Here is a 24019-nt window from a genome sequence, read left to right as displayed (position 1 = left end):
GAAGGGCTTTATGAGGTGGCTCTGCTGGCTAGCTAAGGGGAACAGTGTTTTTGGCTTTGATGCCCATTTATAGTTCAATGCTGGGAAGGTCAAGCATCCACTGGATGCTGTTTCCCCTCTGTGGTGGTGATGTTCTTGCCCCTCCAGGGGCATTGTGGGCAGCCAGCATGGGGGAGCAGAAGGACAGGCAGGAAGCAAGGAGTAAAATGTGCTGATCTCTGCATCAGGGCAGCTGCTTTAGTTTTTCAGGACTGATTTCTCCTTCCTTTCAACTTTGTTTCACTTTCCCTGTAACCACCTGACCCAACCTTGCCTCCTGCACACCTTTCTTGGGACAGTAGCAACAACAAAAGCTGGGATGGAGAGGAGCATGCACCAGCCATGGGGAGAGACCCACAGCAAGGGCTGGGTTATTCATGATGCTGCAGTGAGCACCTGGGCCCAGTAATAAGTTTTGCTGGAATTCCTGTCATTCCTCTACCCTGCCCAGTCCTACCCTAATACTGGAGCAGGAAACTGTCCATCCTTGAACAGGGTTTTCACAGGCAGATTGGGGACTTTTCACCTCTGCCTGCTTGCCACATGAATTCCAGCTCATTTAAAATCAAGTATCAGCTTTGGTGGGACAAGCAGAACTGAGAGTCAGCATCAGCAGAGTACAGAATTAAAACTAAGGATGTGGAGCATGTCTCAGCACACTGGATTTCAGGGGCTGTGGCACTGCTCTCTGCACAAGGTCCCACAAGCAGTTTGTCCCATCCTGGCTGTGCTGCAGGATGCTGAGGCCACAGAGAAGCATGCACCTGCCCTCTGCACACTGCAGTCCTTTCTCCAAACCCTTATTGCCAAGTATCCATGATTTATAATTTTTTCCCTCTCAATTAAAATACAGGAGATCTCACTGCAGCCAGTATTCACCCTAAGAGTCCCTAGGAGAGATTTGTGAGTGGTAATTAGAGTGCAGGAGCCTTCACCTCGAGGACATCTCTCAGCATTGAGCTCCCTTGGCAGAAAGTGCTGACTGTGTTTTGGCTGATGCCCAAGCTTAGAGCTGCAGCTCTAAAGGAGTTTTCTCTCCTGGCACCTCAGTCTGTCTGCCAAGTTGGAAGCTAGGAAGCAGGGGGAGTACGAATTGTGGGATGGGGGGTGGTTTGCTTCCCACTCCTAAATCCTTGCTGGCGTCAGGTGAGAGCTTCTTATGGTCTGTGACCCTTGCACTGGATGACCCTTCCAAGAACTTCTCCATCTCTTCCTGGCCTCTAGTAAACCCCTGCATTCACCAATCTTCTGCCCTTGCCCTGGTGGTACCAGTCAGCTGAGGGCAGCTGAGCCCCACAGCTCTCTCCTGGGCATGAGCCTCTGCCACCACCCATGCACTCCCCTCATCCTTTTCTGCCCCTAAGACACCCTTGGCAAAGACATGAGGCTGGACTGGCGCTGCTCCATGCTGTGGCAGACGACAGGGGTGGTGCAGTCCCCCCTCCTGCCCCGTCCCCATGCACTGGTGCTGCTGCCAGCAGCCCCCAGCAGCTGCCACAGGCGCAGCGTGGGGCTCTGCTGCCGCTGCTGGATAATGATCAAATCAGCTGGTGGCCAAAGTACAATTACGAGTCCTGGCTGGGAGCTGCTCCCTTCCAAGACAGCTAATTGAAAATACATGGAGGCCATTATTAGTAATTACGGGGTAGCCGCTGTTGAGCAGGGGAGAGTGGTGTGGGATGTGCATGCAGCGTGTTCACCCCAACATCCTTCAGCTGGACCTGGCTGGGTGGGGGGAGTGTGGGTGGCGAGGTCTGTGGGCCAGGCTGGGGACAGCCCCACTCTTGCCTCCCCAGCTACTTCCTCGGTGGCTCTCCTACGCTCCCAAGGAAACAGGGAGATTGGGAAAGGAGCACGAAGCAGCTTCTGGAACAGAGCAAGGCTGAGGCTCATGGTGGAAGAAACCTGCCTCCCATCGTGTTAACTCCCTGCAGCCTCCCCGGGCTGAGCCCATCACGTGCCCCGGGAAGGTCCCAAGGTCCAGCTGGGCAGGGATCGGGGAGCCCAGGATGGCAGCTGGCTGGGAAATGAAGCGCCTGCTCTTCCTCCTGGCTGTCCTGCAGCTCCTTGGTGAGTAGGCGCAGGGCCCGGCCGCCGGGCGAGCAGAGGTGACGCTGGGCGACCTCCGCATTTCGCGTGTGCTGCCCACAGCCTGGTGCGGGGCAGAGCGGCAGGCTCTGTCACTCACAGCGTACCTGACAGGCAAACGGGACAAGGCTTTTCCAGCCGGACGCGGGGAAGGCAGGCAGGGGGCTGACTGAGGCTGGGATAGCCGTGCGGAGCCTGCCGAGCCTCTCATTTGAAGTCAGCAGCGCTGCGCTGCAGGACACGCTGCCTGTTGAATATGCATGTGTCTTTGATGTTCAAGGACTGCGCTTCCCGGGAGACAGGGCCGATAAACAGCACACTGATATTTCCAGGGCTGGGGAGGGTGCAGGAATGCAGGGCGCTGCTGCATGGGACGGAGGGATTAGCCTCCGGCCGAGGAGCCGCTGCTGCAGCCGGGTGGGAGCCGGAGCCGTGTCGGGGCTGTGCCCGGCCCTGAGCTCGCTTGACCTGCGGGACGGGAGGCTCTGTGTGACGGGGCGGCCGAGCCTCTCGGCTGCAGCTCTGACCTCTCCATTCCCGAGGCGGCAGGGACACGAGGGAACCGCAGCAAGGACGGAACATCTTGCCAGTACTGTGTAGGGGCCTTTTTTTTTTTTTTTTTTTTTCCTTCTTAAGCTCTTTTCTGCTCGGAGCCAGCAACGTGTTTATGCCCACAACACTGCGAGCAGCTGCTTGGCTCCACTTCTCACCACCGGTAATGTTTTTTCCCGTCTCGGAGGGTTTTAAAGAGGACAGGGCACGGGTGTGCTGGCTCTGCCTGAGGGCTCCTTCAGGCACCCTCAGCCGGGCATGAGGCAGGGGACCCCCTCTGCGCCCTGTACCTGGGCTCCAGGACTTCCATTCTGGTGAAAAATACGCCGTTTCTTGTTCATCCTGGAGATGGCTTACTACAGCCAGTGGTCTCAGCAGAGCCCCTGGCAGAGTACAACAGCGCAAATAACACCTCAGGGTGATCCTCGTGTGCTGACGGAGTCTCTGCAGCCACATCGCAGGCCCGTCATTCGGAGTAGCCGGGCGCAGGCTTTGTGCGCGCTCCTCTGTCAGCTGGAGTCACGCAGAGCCCCCCTCCTGCCCCAGGCTGGGCCGCCCTTCCCTCTCCAGTGCCCCAGTCCCTTCCCACACGGGCTCTCTACATCCTTTGTAATTTCGTGCATCTTTCTCCTGCAGAAAAGATGATCCATTAAAACGGCAAAAAGTAGTGGGGTTTTGTCATTTTCTTCTCTGTCTCATACCCACTTGCCTGAAGCCATTTAATTCAGGCTGCTGGAGATTCATTCATCTTCAGCTGAACATGCATCTCCCAGCCAAGCCTGGACGATGTCAGGTTGGGAGGCTGCTCCACTGTGTTTGTGCAGCCAGAGAGGCCAGAGTGAAAACCCCCTCTGCCATGTCCTGTCCTTGACCAGCAGGCTCATCCCTGTGGGGCCCCAAGGGCAGGACTGCCACTGTCCTAGGAAAACCCAAGGGGAAGAGCCCTGTTTCCCAACATGTTTACACCTCAGGCTGAAATACACCATTTAATCCTCCCCCTCTAGCTCCAAACACATGAAACCAGCCCGCACTCGTGCTACGTGTCCCATAGCAAATGCACTTTCTTCTCTTGCCCTGTCTTAGTGGGATCCCAGCTCTCCATGCTTACTCGACACCTTCTGGAAACTGAAGGTTGAGGAATCTTTACTTGTTTAATTATTCTGAGAGACAACAAATCCCCCTGCAAGGATTGCTTAACTACCAGGTGTATGTTATTCTCACCCTCTGCCTGCAGGACACTTTCCTGCCTGCTGAGTGTTGTTTCTTGCTTCTCTTCCTGTCTGGGTGGCTAAAACCTCACCCAGCCAAAAAAAAAGTCCCCCGTGTAGAGAAGGGCTGTGACTGCTCAGCTGGGACAATGCAGGAGCTGCTCTTGGGTGGAAAATCCCCAAATCTGGCCTAAAAAATGCCAAACCATCCTAAAGCACATCCCAGAGCAGGCTCCCAGTGCCTTCTATGGACTTGGTTTAAACTGGTTTTTTTCTGTTCCCTCCCAGCTGCCACCACTGCCGTGTACAAGCAGTGGATCCCCAACACCAATTTTGAAACTGCCTCCAACTGGGATAAAGGCAGAGTCCCCTGTGCCAGGGATGTGGTTCGCTTTGAGAAGGACAAGGTATTGATATTTTAAATTTATTTTTATTTTTGTTTTTTCAAAACATTGTCAGGCATTGGAAAAGCCCCTTTACCTGACAGGCCAAAGCATGCTTTATTCTTGCTTTTCTTCCAGGTTGTCTCAGTCTTCGTCAGGTCTCCCCACGCGCTGACAGACATGGTAAGGCATGATGTGCAGAGGTGTAAGCGGGTGAGCAAGGGCAGGGCCAGCCCTGGAGCTCGTTCCTCTGTCCCCCCCTCCTCAGAATCATAAAATGATTTGGATTAGAATGGACCTTAAAGGTCATCAGTCACAATCTCCTGCCTTGGACAGGGACACCTTCCACCAGACCAGGTCTTTTTCAAAGTCCTGTCCAACCTGGTCCTGAACACTTCCAGGGATGGGACATCCATATCTTCTCTGGGCAGCCTGTGCCAGTGTCTCATCACCCACAGTAAAGAATTTCTTCCTAATATCTATTGTCCTACTGCTCTTGTCAGTTTAAAGTTTTTCCATGGACTTTGACACTTTCCTCCATGGTCAGCCAGACCAAGGATGGCGCAGTTGGGGCAGGGGATAAGAGTCCTACAGAAGCCTGGGTTTCTCTGTGGAACCATGGAACCAAAAAGCCCATTTCTGGTTTTGCTGATTTTTTGGTTTGCACTTTTTTTTTTTTTTTTTTTTTTTTTTTTTTTTTTTTTTTTTTTTTTTTTTTTTTTTAAATTAGAGGAGGTGAAAGAGAGTACAGCAAACCCCAATTTCATTTGAAAGAGATTGATTTTTCCTCCTCAAAGGAGGGATAAAGCCCCCTCCATGTGATGGAGAGCTTGGCAGTAGTTGGCTGAGGAGCACCAGCCCACAGCATTGCTGACACGGAGCAGGCACTAGCCTGGGCAGAGGCTAAGTGAAGCTGACATCAAAATATCTCAAAATGAAAACAAACTGTTCTGGAAATCCCAAAATGTTGCTTGAGAAATTTTCTTTCAAGTGCCATTGGCTTTTATATTTTTCTGTGTTATTATCAGTGTAGCTGCAGCAGGAGGGGCATGACACCCTGCTGAAATGTGTGTGTTGAGCGATGTAAGATTGTGGGGGCTCAGTTCGGTGGGGTTTCTGAGGAACCTGGTTTTTCCCCACATGAGGAACTCTGCCCTAGAGCAGGCTGACAGGCAGCCATGGAAAACACGGCCCTCAATCTCTGTCACTTGGAGGGTAAAATTTAACAGGGAAGATTTAAGGGAAAAGCAAACCCACTGCCCCAACCTGCCAGTGGGGGTTGGGTCACCAGTGGAGCCCTCTCTCAGTGCTGGGACAGGAAGAGGTGGGCTGGATCCTGTTTGGAAAACCTCCTCCTCTAGACCTGATGAGCTTGTGGATGAGTTCTTCTCTTGGTTTTAGGGCAGCTTTGCTTTTTTATTGGCCATTAAATTTGAAGAAGCCCTTGAAATTTATGTGGTGTAATTTGTTCAGGCTGTCTACGACACTAATAGTTTTGATGCTTTAATAACGCCATGTGCCACATTTAATCCCTCTACAAATATTTGGAGAAGATACTTATTTATATGGCATTTTAAATATGGATTTTTGAAGGGAAGAATGTACTGGGGAAATACGTACAAATATAATGTAATAAATGATGTGGAATTTACCCAGAGAAGAAAAGAGCAAAATACCACTCCAGTAGATTTTATTTTACTTACAGATGAATGTATAATATTTCTAAAGTACTTTCATCAGAGGCCTGCAAAGTGCATAATTGCAGAGCAGCGTCAGTCATTACGGCTGAGCCTCCCTCAGCCGAGCTGGAGAGCGGAGCTGAGCAGCCTGAGGAGAGGGAGATCAACACAACCTTTGCACAGCACAAAACAACATCCATGGCCCTGCCCCCCGCTCCGGTGGATGGCTCCTATTGTGACTGAGGGATGGGTCAGGGTGCCCCAGTGACCCCTGGCTCATCCCAATCAAAGGATCCAGAGTGCTGGCAGGAGCCCCTGGGGACTCTCTGCTGCCTTGAGGTTTCTCTGGGCCCCTGCTGCTGGCAGGCAGCTGCACAGGCTCCAGGGTTAGTGAATTTTATAGTCCTACTGCTGTGCAGATGGGAAGGACTGCTAGGGGACCCATGAGGGAATGAAGCATCACATGTGCTGTGAGGGCACTGCTCCCCTCCTGCACTGAATTGCACTGCAGGTGAGCAGTTAACCCTGCCTATAACCTGTACTGCAGCTCACACCTTCCTTCTGACTGTCACTGCCCCAGAGATTCCCTGTGAACTGTCCCAGCATGTCTCTTAGTGAGGTGGTTAATATTTCTTTTTAATTTCAACTCAGGCACTTCCCTCGTGTTCACTGTGCTCTGCTGTCATCAGGTGATACAGAGACTGCCAAGGTTAGGGATGAAAAAGGAATGAAACCTACCACCTGAGCTGGACTGCCACTCATACAAATGGCATGAAATTTGGCAACCAGCTGGTTAGAAAATGAATTGGTCATGAGGCTTTTTGCAGAGAGACTGGGCTGCACCTGTTCAGCTGCCAGCCACACGCGCTGGAGCATTAATCACTTAAATCAGCAAGAATACATTAAGCTTTAGAGTCACCATGGAGATGCTATACAGCCTTTGGCCAAAAAAGAAAAAAGCAGAATGTTGTTTGCTATAGTAGCATAGAAGGAAATTCACAACTGAGGAGGGATTAGGCTCTCAGTGACTTTCATGAAGATAGTGCCTGCTAATGTAGGGCAAATGTAGGGGAGGATGCTTGGTGCTGGTGGTGGAGGGACAGAATGAGCTCTCCCTCCCCAGCTGAGTGGAGTGTTGGGCAGTCCTCATGTGTCACCATCACTCCTCTCCTAGACATTTATGTGAAAGCTCACCTCCATATGGTCAACTCTCCAGCTCCCATCCATCCATCTGATGTGGGCACCAGCCAAGCTTTGCAGATCCCTCCCCATCCATCCCATGTGGGCACCAGCCAAGTGCTGGGAGATGCCTTCTTGGGAGGAGGCTGTTGGGGCACAGAGCCTTCCTCCTTGCTCAGAGCTCACTCACTGAGCACCCAGCTCAGTGGTTATTTGAAGTTTCAAATGGATCCCTAATTCAGTCACACACTAAATCCAGATCCAGCTTAAGCGTAAGTGGCTTTGATGCACAACCGTTGTGATTAGGCTGGATTTTCTATGGTATTTAGCTGCCTAAAGATGCAGATCAGTATTTATCCAGCTTTTGGAGGTGCCTGAGACTAAATGTGCAGAAAAGATGGAAATGGAGGTGATGATGCCTGGCATGGGTGCTCCAGGGATAGGCAGACTTTGGCTTTGTCTCCTGATGGTGGAAAAAGACTCCTGTGGGGGATTGGACCCTCTGGCTATGGCTGTGCTTCCAAAGGGAGCCAGGCCAGGGCATTGCTGCAGCAGTGAGCCTGGTGTTTGCCCCAGTAACATCAGCCCTTGTGCAGTCTGTGCCTGAGCCAGCCAGCACTGACAGGCAGGCCAGGGATGGATGCTGCTGCTTCTATTTTTGGGGTGGCAGGAATTGGGTTATTCACACGGGCTGAGCAGCCTTGCTCGGACCCCAGGGTCAGGACACTGTCTGGAGTTATTCAGCAGCTCTGACATCACCTTTCCACCTCTGCCCCATCCCTGAGCTCTGCTGTGGGGCAACATCTGTCCGTACCCCCTCCCTGCCTGCTCCACGAGGGGCTGCAGGGCTGGGCAAGGGTTTGGAGTGTGTGGGGCACTGGGGTCTGACCAGGGACACCTCCCCCAGCCTTATATTTTTAGCTGCCTAATTGCGAGAGCAGAATGTACTCGGCTTTGCTGCAGGATGCTCCCGCTCGGTTCCTGGCAGAGATTGATCTTGAAATGCCAATTGCTCTCCAGGGGCACCGGCTCTAATGAATTGCCACAGTTCACGCTAGTCCCAGGCACCGGTGCTCCCTCCCCCACCTCTTCCCAGACAGCAGGGTAATGAGACAACCAGAAAAGGGATTATTTTTCCTTCCCCTAAGATGAAGGTAAAAAATTTAAGGGGAGCGTGTGCCAGCACGTAATTCCAAGATGGAATCCTGCAGTCTTTCTGTGTCAGCATTGACACTGAAGGTGTGTGCTAGGAAAGGAGTTTTGTAAAGCAGCCATTTACACTCATCTCCCTAGTCTATTTGCTCATTTCAGGCTGGTTTCCAGCAGGAGGAGTTACTAAAGTCTGTGATGAGCAGAGCAGCTTGCCAGCATCCTGGGCTGTAGCGGATGCTGGAACCCATCTGGCTGGGAAGCTGCTCCATGGACCGTCTGCCATCCGTTCAGTGCTGGCCATGGCCCCCTCCACTCACACCTCGAGCCTCTTCCCGGCTTTCTCTGACCTTGTCTGTAGAGGAAAGTTTCAGGAAAAGGAGCTTAACTGATCTGAAATAGATTTGGCAAATGGTTTGAAGCCTCTCTGTGTCTTCTGCATCCACAGCTCAATGTTTTCAGCTACCCAAGGGGCTTCCCTATGACACCTGATTTCTGTACACTGTCCGAACCTGTTTGGCTAGAAGTGTGTACTGGGGATTTTCAATCAAGTAATGGGCTTTTTGGGTCCATTGTTTTTTTTTATCCTCCCATGGCTTTCACTGGGCGCTGGGGGGTGGTTTGGCAGGTGCTGTGCCAGCCAGCACCTGTGGGGGATGGCCAGTGGCTGTGGCTTCTCTGTAGGGATGGGCAGGACCTTGATGTGTTGGGAACTTGATGTACCAGGCCACCTCGGTGCCAGGGGCTGTAGTGGCAAGGCCAGGTTGGGCAGATGCTGTGGGGACCCCCTGTGCTGAAACACAACCTAAAATGTGAGGAGCAGGACACTGCAGGAGCCGGCTCTGGCATTAATGACAGCATGGCATTGCTGCAAGCTGCTGCTGGGCAGGAGGGGAGGCAGGGACACGGGCAGGGGGAGAGCAGCCAAGCACCTCGTTAGCTTGCAGGGGATGACACTGGAAAATGATATCCCTTGGCACGCCGCTCCTGTGCCTGTGCTCCCGCCTGCCCTGGGTCAGAAGCAGAGGTGTGAGCTATGGTTGGGATCAGAGCAGGGCTGTGGGCATCCCCCACAATCACTGGTGGGGCCCATGGACAGCAGCCACCAGCTTCTGTGCCCCAGGCGTGCTGCACCAGCCTGCATGAGCAAGAGCTTCATGTGGATATGGGCTGCATTTCTGGCCTGGTTTCTTTGGGCAGCTGAAGCCCCATTCCTTGTGGGACCATATGCCTGGGCAGAGAGGTCATTTGGCAGCAAAGTACTACTCTAGCAGGTGACCCTTCTCGGCTCACCAGAGGTCTTGGGGTGGCAGGAGGTTATCCTGCCTTGCCGGGGACCTGTACTAGCTGCTGTGGGATTGAGGGCCATGGAAGGAACAGGCTGGCTTTGGCAGCAACTGGGGTGTGGGGTGGCATGTGTGGCTGGGGGGAAGGATACTGTCCTGAGGGTGCAGGTGAAGCTTCACCCGGACCAGAAGGTGAATAATGAAGCTCCAGTAATGAACCCAAGAAATGCTGCTGTGAGTCCCTGGCGATGCTCCAGAGTTGTCAGAGGATTCACCTGTGGGTGAACTTGGCCTGTGCCTTTCTGGGGTATCAGCCAACAGTCGGATATCACCCAGGCACCACCACCAGCTGTGCAGAGACCCCCAGCCCCAGCAGGCCTGGGAAGATCCCTGCTGTTCCCACCTTGTGGGCAGAATGGGCAGGGCCCACACGCCTGCTGCCCCCACTGCCTGATGCTGTCCATGGGCTGCCACTGCCCCAGCAGGGCATTGCTGGGGGAAAGATAAAATGGAAGTCATTTACCTTGAGCACTGTCGCTTGTGGTGGTTACTACAATCTGTGTTGGAGCAGTAGCCACCTGCATCTCATCCCAGTGATGTTTTTCAATGGAGGGCCAGCAGCAGGAGTGCCACAGCTGCTCCTGGGCTGGGTGCCAGGCAAGGGATGTACCCGGGGGCTGATGGCTGCTGACCTCCTGCTGGTGCAGCCGTGGATGCAGCACTGTGGAGCCCAGTGTTCCCAGGTAGTCTTAGGGTTGAATGATCAGATGGTGGCACCATCTCATCCAAGCAAGGAATTCAAATGCATTGATGCAAATAAAGCAAAGCTGGGGAAGACCTGGCTGCAGTAACAAGTGTTGTTCACCCAGGTTAAAGCACAAGTGCTGCATTTTTCCTGTGCTGATGATGGTGACATGCCAGTCACAGTGCTCCTGTCAGTCATCTCAGCCCAATGCTTGTGACTCAAGCAGAGCCAGAATGTGCCAGAGGCTGGTTGAGGCCATCTGATTGGAAAGCCATCTCTCAGGACTTTGCTATTTTTTTTTTTCATATTTGGAGGTTAGTTTCTTTTTCACTTACTCATTGAGGCAACATATTCTTTCTGTGTAGTGCAATGCTGGGGCTGGTCCCAGAGGATCTTTCCTTTTTTTTTTTCTTTTTTGTGGGTTTTTTGTTTTGTTTGTTTTGTTTGAGGTTTTTTGGGATTTGGTTTTTGGTTTTTTGTTGTTGCTGTTGTTCTTTTTGGGGGGGTGGGTGGTGTTTGTTTTGTTTTTTGTTTTCCTGACTTGATAAGAAAAATTATGACTGTGTTTCAGTTGTCATTACACTTGATAATGATAACTGAGGAGGTAAGTGATTTACCAGTAACAGGGATGGGAACATGACTAATGGACTCTAAGCACTTGCTATATTAATTGGCCCTGGAGTACAGGTTGGCAGAAGGAAGGGAAAGCAGATGAAACTGCCAGCTTTTTGGCTTTGGTCCGTTGGTACTGTCATTGCTCAGTTCAAAATGTACTTGGAAAGTGGCCCAACCTGTATGCAATTTCCATACTAAACTCCCAAAGGTAGACAACAACTGCCCAACCAGAGTCTCATTTGTCCACTGCGGTGAGCTGAGATGCTTAAACTTATGTTAGGAAAAAAGAAAGGGCAAATTATTTACAGAGATCCACTGGATGATGGAGACACTCCTGAAAATGCTGCCCAGTGGTGAGAATCTCAGGCAGGGCTGGTGGTGAAATGTGCAGCACGGCTGCCTCAGTGGGCAGGGAGCCATAGCTGCAGGGTCCAGCCCCAAAAATTCCTGTGACCAAACAGAAGTACAGAGCTCTCCTGAACTTCATGTTTGTGGAGATGAGGTGACCCTGTCCCCTGTCTTGAATTGTGTTATGTTGCATCTTAATTCCAGGGCTGGGCTTGCAGTGTTTGGGTAGTCCCAGGGTGTGAAGGGACACTGTGTGCGCTCATTCTCATTTCCCCTGCCACACTGACACCCACATGAGCAGCTTCCTCTGGGCTTGGGAAATCCAGCCAGCTTGGGGTTTTGGCCTCAGCAGTGGAGGAGGATCTCCTGTGGTGGCTGGAGAAGCTGCATCTTGTCCAGAGAGCTCAGAGGCCAATGTCTCCAGAGCACAGGCGCTGCAGGCATGAGGCAGATTTAGCATAAGGCATATTGGCATGACGCATTTCTCCCAGGTCTCTCTTGAGCAGAAGAGGTGCTGTGTCCTGCTGGCCCATCCAGACCTGCCCACCTTCCCAAGCATGTGCAGGATGCACCACCATGCTTGGTCATGAAACCCATGTTGTGCATCTGTTTGTGTCCCTAACTGAGCAAGTTATCCTCTTAAACCTCACCTCCTCTCTTACCATACTGAATTCAGCCCTGCCATGTGAATCCTTGATGTGTTTTTCCTTCTCCCCTAGTTAGTTTGTGCAGGTCTGAAAGAACAATCCTCTTGGACACAAAGCTTCTTATGTCCTGCATGGTTATCACAGGGTGTTTGGGAAGCTCTGACCCACGGCCATAGTCAAAGTGATAACTACAGGGGAGAGAGCTGTCAGGCAGGGAGGGATGAGAGCAGGGACTTTCCCGATCCATGACACTCACAAATGCTAACTTCAGCAGCCTGGGAACCAAGCAGAGACCAATCATGGTCCTGCTGTGTAAACATCCCCCTCACCAGCAGCTGCTGGCTGATTTTCTCCTTCCACCCAAAGATCCCTGCAGCTTTGGGTCTGAGTGCCCAGAGCTGACTGCTGCAAAGAGTTGGTACCCTGTGCTGGTGAAAGGATCTGCTGCACCAAATCCAAAGCCCCACGTGAGCAGCTCGGATGGGTGCCAGAGGCAGCTGGCCACCCTTGCTGCCTGGCCCTGCTGTGCACGGCTGGCTGCAGGGGCCAGCCTGCAAACTGGGCAAGAGGCAGCCCCCAGGGGCTCCAGGCTGCAATGGCTTAGCCAGTCTGGAGACAGGGCTGGGAGTGCTGCTGGCACTGGCCTGAGTATGGGCAACAGCTGACTGCTCCAAAATGTCCCATTGCCTGCTCCTCCGTCTGAGCTCACAGGAAAACAAGCCAGGGCACTTGAAGTGAAGTACAAACATTTTGTGGTTGAAGCTGGTAGCATTGCCCTCACCCAGCTGAATGCAGGCCAAGTCCTGAGCCTCAAAACAGATGTGTTTTGATGGCTTTTCATCTACAGCTAAAGGACATGATACCTCCTGTGTCCTGGCAGACCTTTCAGCTTCTTTCAATGCTTCAATATTGGACAAATTTTCTCTATTCAAAAGTAATAAGAAAAAGAAATTCAGAGAACCTGATGGCAGGACACAGGCTGTGGTCTGATGGAACAATGTCCATAGGCAAAGGCTTCTTCCTGCCTGGGGAGGAGACTCCACACCCTTGGGGCACAGTTGTCCCAACCTCAGTTATTCCAGTATCACCCCCTCTTGTCCAGCCCAATGTATGGCATTGCTGGCTCCAAAGCAGATGGTGCAGAGAAGCACTGTGGGACTCTTCTTGGTGGCAGCCACCCTCTGCTCTCTATCCTGGCTCCTCATGGTTCCTGAACCAAGAGGGGCACCAGGGCAAAGGCCTTCACAGCACTGCACCACCAAGGCACTCATTTTTGTAACAGATGCCTACCTACAGTTTGGGGATGATGAGCTTTTTGCCTTGTCCACCTCCCCTATGCCTTCCCCATGGTGGCCTCTGAGTGGGACTGAGCATCCTCAGGCAAGACTGGCCAGGGACAGAGAGCTGTCATGGCCACCTGCAGCAGTCAGTCATAAGTCTTGCTTTCTCCAACCTACATACATATTTAAAGACCAATTAAGTAGATAAAACCTTAAAATCCCATTTAACTTTTCTGCCTGAGCACAGGACCCTGTAAGTTGGCATAACTCAGTCCTGGAGGGCTTTCAGCTCCTGTTGGGGAGTGATGCTAAAACACCTGGATAGATCAAATAAGAGAAAGAGCCTTGAGCATCAAGGCAATCTCTGACTCTAAAATATGAGAGAAACCATGACTTTCCCTCTGCAGTTTCTGAATGTAAGTAAGATGGGCTGGGCTGAATAACCTGTTTGCTGTGAACGAGTTGCCTGAGCCGATCATTTGCCAGGGCCTGTCTTAGAGTTAGCAGTGCTGGCTGGTGACCCAGGTGGCCACAGTTTCTTGCTGAAAGGTTCCCATGGCAGAGCTGTGCCTTTTGAGGTTTGTCAATGGCCCCAGGCTGAAGCCAGGTCAGTACTGTGACCCTGGCAATGTGGCTGGTGATGTCCTACCCAACAAGAAGAAGGTCTGGCTCTGGCAAGCTGTTCCAAATGCCACTGTGTGTTTCCCTGAGCTTGTGCTCAGTGCGAATTCACAACCTGACGCTGTACCAAGCATAGCCTGGGTCCCTGAGTTATATTTTGTGGGGCAAGCACAGCCCCTGGAGTTGGGAAGCCATTAAGTGAAGGGGCCTCTGGCACTTGTAGAGTAAGGCTGTTTTTTTTGGTGTACCAAGCATCTATAAATCTATTCCTGAGCTGCTGTGGGTGTGTACAAGAGGAGGAAGAAACTGTCAACAGCTTATTCTGCTTTTTTCCTTTTCTTGCTTCTCTGAATGCTTTTCTGTGTTATGGAAGATTAATGTCAAACTGCCTCTCCCATTGCAGGATCCCCATCTGTAAAACCAGGAGCTGATACTTTTCCATTTACATGGGGCACGGTAAGGGTAGCTCCTGACAACTGTAAAGAGACTATGAGCATAATAGGCAGGCCTAACAATTAGCAGTGTTATTTGATTACAAGCCTGGGTGGCTGGCAGCAGGACAGTAACACTCGCATCCCTTCATCTAGTACCTGCCCCTGAACGGAGAATTCGTGCTGGCAGCTGGTGCAGCATTCCAGCTTCCGACGGCAGCTGGGATCCAGGCTGTGACTCAGGTATTTTGTGCCCAAACCAGGCACCTCATCAGCCTGTGGTGAATCATGCAAATTCAGCCCAAATCCCTCTATAAAGGTCCTACCTCAGAGCAAAGTGAATCACTCATCTTCAATACTTACCTTTTCTTTGATGACCTCCCTCACATCAGATCTTTTTTTCCTCCTAGATCACCTGTCTTCTAAAAGGTAATTATAGTAGGAAACCCTTTGAAGTTGTAGCAGAGAGGCAAATATTGTTTGTATTTTCCCCTGCCTATTAAGCATGTAGCCACATCAAAGCCCTTATTTTCTCTGCCATGGTGTTTCTAAAGAAAACCAGTTAGGATTTCCACACTGGTGAGCCAAACCATGGCCATCACAGCAAACTGACCTTTGGCCCCAAACACACATCCTCTCCTACCAGCCTCCAGCCCCTGGCTGAGACAGCAGGTTTGTGTCGTTGGTGCCTGCTATTATCTGAAAGCTATTTTCTAGGGAGGTGTATTCTGGGTGCTTGAGACCTACCCCATGCTTTCAGCGGCAAGTAACTTTTTAGCTCCTCTTCAGAGAAGGAAGCATTTGAGCAGAGCACCTGAATGGAAAAAAAAGGAGAGAAAAAAAAGGGGAAAAAAGTCTAAATTAGTCTCCCTAGAGAAAGGATTGTAGCTTAAGACTTTCTGGAGCCGCTCTGAAATCCTTCTTCCCTATATTTTTTTGTTTGTTTGTTTGGGGCTGTTTGCCCCCCAGCAGGGATGCTCTGGCATCTGTGCTGCTTGGCACTGGGCTTTTCCTGCTGACCATGCCCTGCTCCCTGAAATCAGCTGGCATTTCTGGACAATTTTCACAAGTGGACTTCTTTAAAGCACAATTTCAAAATGAGTGCATATAATTCAGTCACTCAGTACCTGCATGCTGGCTGAATTGGTAAAAGTTCAGCTGCTGGAAAGGGAGAGAAGGAATCAGGGTGCTGCATGATGAGACAAACCAGCAGGGAAATGGTTAGTGGTTAAATAATTGATAGGTAAATGGGGCACTGGCTTTGGGGTTACCTGCAGGGGACAGGGGCTGGTCACATTTCTGCAGACCTGCCAGGCTGTTGGGGAACAGACATGAATTATTGTACCTGTTTTGTCAGATTTAGCTGTTTCTCAGCATTCAGGCAGATGTTTTTTTCTCCTTAACCAGAAGGATGAGTTTTTTAAAAATGGAGAAAAAATATCCTGTGGGATCTGGGCCTGGAAGCCTGCAGGCAGATGTGGGATTTGGGCTGAGGGCCCTGCCCTGAGTCTGGGAAGCTTTGCCAAGTTCTGGGAAACGCCTGCAGTGTGTGGCCATGAGGGTGCCGCCAGGGCCAGCCCTTGGCTCCTCGCCTGCAGGGCGAGATCCTTCAGGACACAGCGCCTGCTTCACCAACCCAGATACATCTGCCGGGGCTTCGGATTCGGGGTTGAGTCATGCTCAGGCCTCTTCCATCCCTTTTCCAGGTGAACAGTGAGGTTCGCTGATGCCGAGCACCGCGCCTGGTTCGACCCCACGCTGTGGCAGGATGTGTTTCCCGGCGGGGAGCTGAAGTCCGAGCGGGGCCCATCTTCTCTGTGGATGAGGAGCGCGTCCCGTGCCGCTACGATGATGTTATCTTCCCGCCCGAAACCTCCTTCCGGGTGAACAACCGACTCATCGCAGGCCGTGATTCAGCTCCGCAGCATCCATGTCATGGGCCAGGTAAGGTGGGGAGGGTGAGGAACTGGCTCGGACACCTTCTCACCACAGCCCCGGCGAAGGCCCAGCTGGAGATGGGGCACTCCTGTGGGGCTGCAGTTTGGTGAGCTGCTGCTGCTGCTGTGGATGGCCTCGATGGCTTTTCGCATCGAGCAGTTTGTTATGGCCTCCCTCCCTGCGGTGTGGGAGCGCAGGCTGTCTCGCTGGTGCATGTTTAAAAAGCGGCCAATATGCAGGGTCAAACCAGCAGCACATGGCAGCTCCTCTGGCTCCCGGGGGTCTCTCCCTTCCCAGCACGTGTCTGCAGCCTGCTGCTCGGGGACCCTCTGGGGACACCTCCCTCCTGCCCCCGACCTTAGCATGGCCTGTGCCCAGCGATCAGCTCCCAGTTTGTTCAGCACTGCTCTTTAATTGATTGGAGGGATAATTATAGAAGCGCTGGCAGCCTGCTGTGCCTCAGCCTGGGAATCAGGCTCCCGTGAGCCCTGTCCCTCCCGGTTGGGGGAGCAGAAGATCACAGGCGCTGCAGCAGTAAACACAGGCTCCTTCCAGGAGTGGGAGATGTGGCAGGCGTTTCATAAGTTATTTATTATTTCTACTGCTGCGCTGGCTGGGATCTGCCATTTCGGGGCCAGGCGTTAGGTAGCTGCTTTTTGAGTGATAAGACTCGGTTGGTGCCCAGGCAAGTCTGAACAAGGCAGCGCCCCAGTGGAACTCACCTCAGGCACACATAGCCCCAGGGATGGAGAGGTGGATGCTCTTGGGTGCTCAGAGTGATGCTGGCCCTGCTGATGGCCTCAGACTGCATCACAGCATATCTTCACCCCCAGGGATCACTGCTGGCTGTCCTTCAGGGCAGGAGCTGCTGCCTGAGTGATGACACAGAAGAAGAAGGTGCTTTTTATGATCATAGCATATTTCCTAAGAACTGGCCTTAGGAGCTTCTCTATCCCTTGTTAGACAGCCTACTTTGTGCTCTGTGATGACTATTTTCACCCCAGGCCCTGAGAAATCTGCCTGTCGTGCCAGAGCATGGAGACACTTCCTGTGGCAGAGAGTGGGTGAGGGAATCACTGGTGACTTGGCAGGATGAGGCTGGTCAATCCAACTCAGCCTTTGCTGATGCAAAGCACATAGAATTCTTCTCAGATAGAAGGAACCAGCTCAGATCCAGCTCCCTTCCTCCCAATAGTGAAAAGCTGGTACTTGAATTCTTTGAGCAGAAAGATGGAAAGCAAAAGAAGAAAAGGCCCAGCCATCTCCCTGTCATTCTTTTTGGTTTAAGAGACAGTTTTTCTATGGGTCCAGGGGAAAAGATGGAATGATTGCATTGGCAGAGTTTTCCTGCTGCATCACTGGCTGCAGCAGGACTGCCCAGTGATGGCCATCAGATGTGACACCAGGTGTCCAGCAGCCCTGGGATACTCACCTGCTTTGCTGCTCTTCCCTGCACAGGAGCTGAACACCCCATCATCCTGGGCTGGGTACCTGGGGGGCCCCTCTGCCCCGCTGCAGTTTCATGGCAATGCACTCTCCAGGTGACAGGCACTGGCTGTCCTGATAAGTCTGGCTGTGCCTGTGGGAACGCCCTGGTGAGTCTTCCCTTTCCTATTTTGGGGGCTCCAGTGCAGTTTGCAGGGGGAGTGACTGACGCTGCCCTGCTCTCCTTTAGGATGGCCCCCGCATCTGTGCAGCCTGCTCAGGGCATCAGGGAGGCAGTGCCCAGAGCCAGCGTGCCAGAGCCTTTGCAGCCCCTTGGTCACTGCTGTGGAGTCTGTGGTGAGTGGGGGGCACGGCCCTATTCCCTCTTCCCTGCCATGCCAGCTGTCCCAGCCTGCTTCCCCCTAGCTCTGTGTGGGAAACTTGAGTGCAGGGAGTGCTTGCTGCTGGTTGTAAGCTGAAGTTTGGCTGTATCACTGCTGCAAAGTGTGACCATCTGTGGGTCCCAGGTGCAGATCCCATCCTGCCACCTTCCCAGCATGTCTCTCTGAAAAGATCCTGGCTTTTGGTAGCCTGTTCTGAGTCGCAGCCCTTTGTCCCTGCTTCTGGTTTATCCTGTCAGGATGTCACAGCTCGTCAAGCTAATAGGGCTCTGCTGAGTTTATGCAGCCGAAAATACGCAGAGGAAAATGCACCTTTTCCACTGTAATGTCAGCTTCCCAGCAGCCAGCTTGTTTAATTTCATTTAAAATACAAAGCATGCAGATTGACAGCGCTGTCTCTGCAATGCACGCTCCTCCATTAATCTGCATGAAATATTGCTAGGGACAATTTTTCATGCACAACTGTACCTATTTGGTATCCATTATTTGGTATGTTATACCAAATTCATTAAAATGGCACCATATGTTTCTCCAACGTGCTTCTAAAAGCATAGTCCCTTACAGGTCTTTAGGACAGTTTAAAATTTCAACAAATGCTTAATTGTATTTTTCCCCGGGAAAATATTTGTCTCCATGACTGCAGTGCAGTGGTGCAGAGAGTGCAGGTGGTTCCTCCTCTCAGCCTTGCCCCCAAAGCCAGAGTAGTGCTGGTGCACTACAGCCTCATAGCCCCAAAACCAGGGACATGAAGATCTTCACAGAGGGTAAGTGGGAGAAAGCTTTCTAGGGAAAAGTTCTCTCCAGAATATGTTGGAAAGCCAAAAGACTTCATCAAACCCAGCTGACTAAAGACCAGCAAGAGAGGTTTCTTTCTGAGCCCAGCTAGACCAGTTGCACAGGGTACCAGAGGGTCCCCAGTGCCTTTTGTGGCAGTCAGAGCTGTGCTGCTGCAGCTGCTCTCTGCCCACACGTGGTGACAGTTTGATGTCTGTCTGTTTTCTGGCTGCAGGGGCCATCATTAACCTGGATTTCACTCCGGATTTTGACCTGCAGAAGTACCAGGACAGATTGATCCAAGAGCTGCTGAGGCAGGTACATCAGTCTGTCAGATTGGGAGGGGATAATGAAACCACAAGCCACTGGCCACATCTGCCAGTAACTTGATGTGGGACTGTCTGGGCTGGGCAGGTGGGCAAGGGTACAGCTCACTCCCCACCACAGCAAGGACCACCCTCCCCTGTGCCCACTCGCTGTGGGGGGTGGGTCCCTTGCTCCCCACCACAGCCTCACCATCTACTCAGCTCAGGGCAGGAAGGGGGATGAGATGGGATGGGGAAGGATGCAGAGGGGATTGCTGGCAACCCTGCTCTAGAAAATGAGGGAGGTCAGGGCTAGGTCACACTGGAGCTCAGCGCACGCAGCTGGGATCATGCACACCTGCAGCAGGGCATTCCCTGGCCTCTGGCCGATGCTGAGCTGCTTTTCCATTCACCCTTTGGCAGGCACTGGCTGGGTGACTGGCACTGGGTCAGCTCTCAGATGCTCTACAGAGCATCACTTCATGCTGCTGCTTGTCAGACACAGCATGACATCTCTCCTCTTTGCCAGGGGCTGACGGGGGAGGAGGTGTGCTCTGCGTTGCACTGGGAGGGTTCGATACCAGAATATTGCTCTATTGATCCTGAGCTGAAAGCTGTCTGCCCTGCCCTCCTCACAGCCACATGTCTTAATACAGCTTTTTAATGGGTGTGATACATGAAATTGCTTTCTCAGTGTGCTCTCCTCCATGGGGGCTCATTGTGTGCTGGGTGCTGGTCACAGCTTGGGAGAGAGGGGATGTACAAGCCTCTCCTTTGGGAAATGCAATGGCACTGTTGTGATAGGGTGGGGCTCACATGAAGATTCAGCTGGGCCTTGTAGCTGCACCCATCGTAGCTGTCTGGTGATGTGCCTAATTTGTGCTTAGCCTCTCACGGGCTTTACGTGTCTCCTTGTGTTTTGGAAAGCCCAAATACGCTGGCGTGCAGATGGCCATATCCAAGGTGCACAAAGCACAGACCTTCCTGGACATCATGTCCCGAAGTGCCACTCCTCTCATCCAAATTGTGCTGATTGATGACAGAGCAGGAGTGCAGGCGGGCACTGCAGCAGAGCAGCTGGCAGCAGACATCATGGAGAGCATAGCACAGCACGGTAACGCCCCTGTCCTCCTCAGCAGGTCCCCTGCAGGTGCATCCAGACCACTGCTGAGCTTTCAGACCCATCCAGAGCTTTCTATTCCTTGCCAGCAGCCCACATGTCCAATGGGGTTTGAATGCCTCTAAGGACGGAGATTCCACCTGTCTCCATCACTCACCATATTCTCAGTAGACCAGGGTTTTATATACTTACATAAATATGGGTGTTTAAGTGGAATTTACTGTATTCAGTATCTGCCCATTGCCTCTTGCCCTGTCACTGGGTGCTGCTGAGAGGAGCCTGGCGCAGTCCAGCTGTGGATCAGCAGGGCAGGGCAGAGCAGAGTGGTCACCTCACTTGCCCTGCTGGCAATGCTCCTCAAGCAGCCTGGATACCAGTGTGCTTCCATGCCATGTCTGACCATGACCAGCTTGGTGCCTGCCTGGGCCCCCAGGTCCTGTCTGCAGAGCTGCTCTGCAGCCAGAATGCTGCTGGTGGAGGCAGACAATGGAAGCTGGCAGATGCTGATGGCTGCACAGGTCACAGCCAGGCGACCTGGTGGTCACTGTGTGGGTGACAGACCCACAGGTCTATCCTCATTGGGTCCATCCACTGGTGAATCCCATCCCTGTTCCCAGGGAAGGGCGATCAACCAGACAAGCAGAGCCAGACCCAGCTGAAGGCTCCTTCTGCCATGGGTGGGGGATGTGTTCCTCTGTATAATCCTCATCCCTGTTTCTTCCCAGGTGAAGCTCTCGGCATTTCAAGCAGCAAAATGGAAGTGGCCACTGGCAGCACTGCCAGCGGGCAACTGGGGGAGCCCCCCAGTGAGCAGGATCACAGCGGGGACGGTCATGGGGCTACTCTTCAGTCTCCTGCTCCTTGGAGGGATCCTCTTTCTCTACAGAAAGGGAAAGCTGAGGTAGGGATGGGCCTTCTGCCAGCAGCAAATATTCAGACTGTCTCTGCTTGAGAGCAGCTGCCAGCCCAGGCTGTCCTTCCAGCCTGGCACACAGGGGCACATGGTGCTGCCCAGAGCTCCCAGGGAGAGGGGCATGGCCTGGCAGCCTGCTACCCCCAACATTGCTGTTCGCAGAGCCACAACATGGTTTGGGCTGGAAGGACGTCAAAGATCATCTAGGTCCAACCCCGTGCCATAGCCAGTGACACTTCCACTAGACCAGGTTTCCCAGAGCCCCAGCCAGCCTGGCCTTCAACACTTCCAGGGATGGAGCATCCACAGCTTCTCTGGGCAACCTGTGCCAGTGCCTCACTGCCCTCACAGTGAGTGTTTGTTCCCCAATATCTAATCTAAACCTGCCCTGTGTCAGTTTTAAAAAATTGTCCTTGCTCCTCATGGTTTACTGGAGGTGAGGTGGCTGAAAGGCACTTCTGTACTCTTGGACTGTTGCTTCATTCTTCCTCCATGACCAGGAGGAGCTGCCTCTTGGCAGGGTGCACTGTGCTCAGGTGGAGCAGGGCTGCTGCAGCTCTGCTGGAGCTCTGCACAGCCTGGTCGTGGTGCCTGGTGACATCTCCTGTTCCTTGGCACCCTTAGTTTGCAGCCCTGCGGGGAGGGGAGGACTGAACCTGCCAGCTGCTTGATAGAAATGCATCAAAATAATGCAAAACACTTATCCCAGAGCTTCATAACTGTTAAAGGGAGAGACAGCATCCAAAAGCAAGTGCAGCTTCTGGTGCATTGCTTGTTCACACAGCATGGAGTACAGAGTGCAGGTCCCAGGGGAGGGCTGGAGGGTGCACCTGATGGCACCACAGCTGGGAGCTAATCAGAAATACCCCCTTCTCCATCATCTTTTTCCCTCACAACTTGGAGATGGAGCCTGGCAGTGATTAGAGCATCCCAGCAGTGCCCACTGCAGGTACTTGGGGCACCCACCTCTGCTCCTCCCACATGCACCCACCTTCACATGGAGGGTTTTGCAGGGTTTACTGGCTACCTGCTGAGCCACTGTGGGTTGTCTCATTTACCCAGCTGTGGGCAAATGGGGTTGACTTTACACATTTCATAACCAGGGGCCAGGAATTTCTTAAATTTGCATGTGCAAAGTGCACCTCTGCCAGGGGGGGCTGAGCTCCCTGGTGCTGCGGTGTCACAGGCTCAAAAGACAGTTTTTTTTGTTCCCTCCCGCTTCCTCCCCTGGGATTTTGTCACTGTGCAGCAGTGGCCCTGGCCAGGAACACTTGCCCTGCTGCTTAACACATGCTGACATGATATTTCCTAGCAGTAAACCCCATGCCTTCATTTAATTTCTAAATAAACTCCCAGACTCGTAATTGCTACTTGATGATTTATCTTTCACTGATGTTTCTTTGGATGCTGGACAGGCCTTTGAAACCAGCTCTGTCAGCAGCAGGAGGGAATTTTGTGTAGCTGCAGGAGACAGAGCTGGGCCTGTCCCACTCCTGCTGCAGGTTCCCCTTATTTCCACTGAAAGGAGCCTGGCAGAGCTTCCCTCAGAGCTCCTGAGGTGACATGTGTGGTCCTGCTGCTGAGCCCACATGCAGGAGGTGCCCAGTGCAGGGGAGTGCTCAGTGACTGGGACCCTTAGGATAAAGTAATGAAGAAAATAATGAAAATTGTGATGGTGATTAAGATGAAAAAAATTGTAACATGATAAAAGTAATTAGTACTTGTTGAGGTTGCAGTGGGAACAGGTGTCAGCTCTGTGGCAATTCATTTAGGCCACAGGGAAGGAATGACTGCTCCATAGTGAAGCCTGTGCTAGAGCTGTCTGCCTCTACAAACTCCTCCCTCCAGAATGCAGGTCCCAGATCCCCATGCTTAATGATTTCAGCTGGATACAGCGGTTTTTTCCCTGGGAAAAGGTACAGATACCCCATTTCAGTAACAGCCTGACATTTTTCCCCATATGTTTTCCCATCCGCCTCTTAAAGCCGCAGGGTTTCAGCTGGGGCAGCTGCAGGGATGGGAGGGTTGTGGATGGTGATGTCCAGCTCTCTCCCCAGGTTGCCTGCCCTGCGCCTGTCCCGGTCCTGGGACAGGCTGGAGGACCCAGTGTCACCTGCACCAGCCAGTGACAAAGGCTTTGACAACCCCGTGTTCAATGTGGTGAGTCAGCACTGCCAGGGACACTGGGGTGCTTGGGGCCAGGGGCAGGAGCTGCAGGGTGCCATGACACTCCTGAAAGCCTCTTGGGGTTACCATGACAGGGGCCCTGTTTCCCCCTGGCCAGGAGGGGTCTGTGGGACATTCCTGCTCTCCCTCAGGTCACCAGCCTCTCAACTGCTGTGGGGACTCGGCACTGGGTGGGCTTTGCCGAGGGTTTTGCTTCTCTTCCCCATCGGTTGTTTTTCCTCCCTTGCTTTTGCAGGAGCCTCCAGATGCTGATCTTGGACAGGAGACACCTAAAGATCTCCAGGTCTTCTATCTCAACCCTCTGTACGATGCAAGTGAGACAGAGACGTGATGGTGTGGACTCATGCTGGGGGCAGACACCACTCCCCTAGGGACACCACTACCTCTCCAGCCTTCACAGCCCCTCACAGTCCTTCATAGCACTCCTGGTGGGATTTAAGCCAGAAGCAGATCCCACACGAATAAAAGCGTCTGTGTAGTGAAGGAAACCCTAGCAAACCTTCACTGTTGGGACTCAGTCACATGGACATGGCCTCTCTGGTGTTACTTCTGGTTTTTAAACTGTATTTTGCAGGTGTCAGTTTTTTTTTAGATAGTTCAGCATTGAGATTTGGGTCTCAGATGGCATCCAGAGAAGCTGGGGTCTAGCTCAGCACCCCATGCTGGGCACACAGCAGGTTGAAGGAAGCATTCCTGGATGCATGAC

The 24019-nt window shown here is 52.4% G+C and overlaps 1 protein-coding gene across 1 annotated transcript; it reads left to right on the top strand.

Annotated features, from left to right (window-relative positions):
- Positions 1-2048: 2048 nt before the first annotated feature.
- Positions 2049-23840, top strand: AMN (amnion associated transmembrane protein). Its single transcript, XM_066321742.1, is given in 19 exon segments — positions 2049-2109; positions 4176-4294; positions 4409-4453; positions 14407-14452; positions 14455-14500; positions 15957-16047; positions 16050-16139; positions 16141-16194; positions 17647-17716; positions 17719-17783; positions 17864-17882; positions 17885-17929; positions 17932-17970; positions 19024-19106; positions 20021-20207; positions 20939-21006; positions 21008-21114; positions 23184-23286; positions 23549-23840. Coding segments are annotated over 19 exon segments (1434 nt in total). The 3' UTR covers positions 23645-23840.
- The last annotated feature ends 179 nt before the right edge of the window (positions 23841-24019 follow it).

Source organism: Sylvia atricapilla, chromosome 6 (assembly GCF_009819655.1).
Source record: "Sylvia atricapilla isolate bSylAtr1 chromosome 6, bSylAtr1.pri, whole genome shotgun sequence".
In the NCBI taxonomy this organism is placed as follows: domain Eukaryota; kingdom Metazoa; phylum Chordata; class Aves; order Passeriformes; family Sylviidae; genus Sylvia; species Sylvia atricapilla.
The sequence above is the reverse complement of the archived record's forward strand: the minus strand, read 5'-3'. Positions and strand labels throughout refer to the sequence as shown.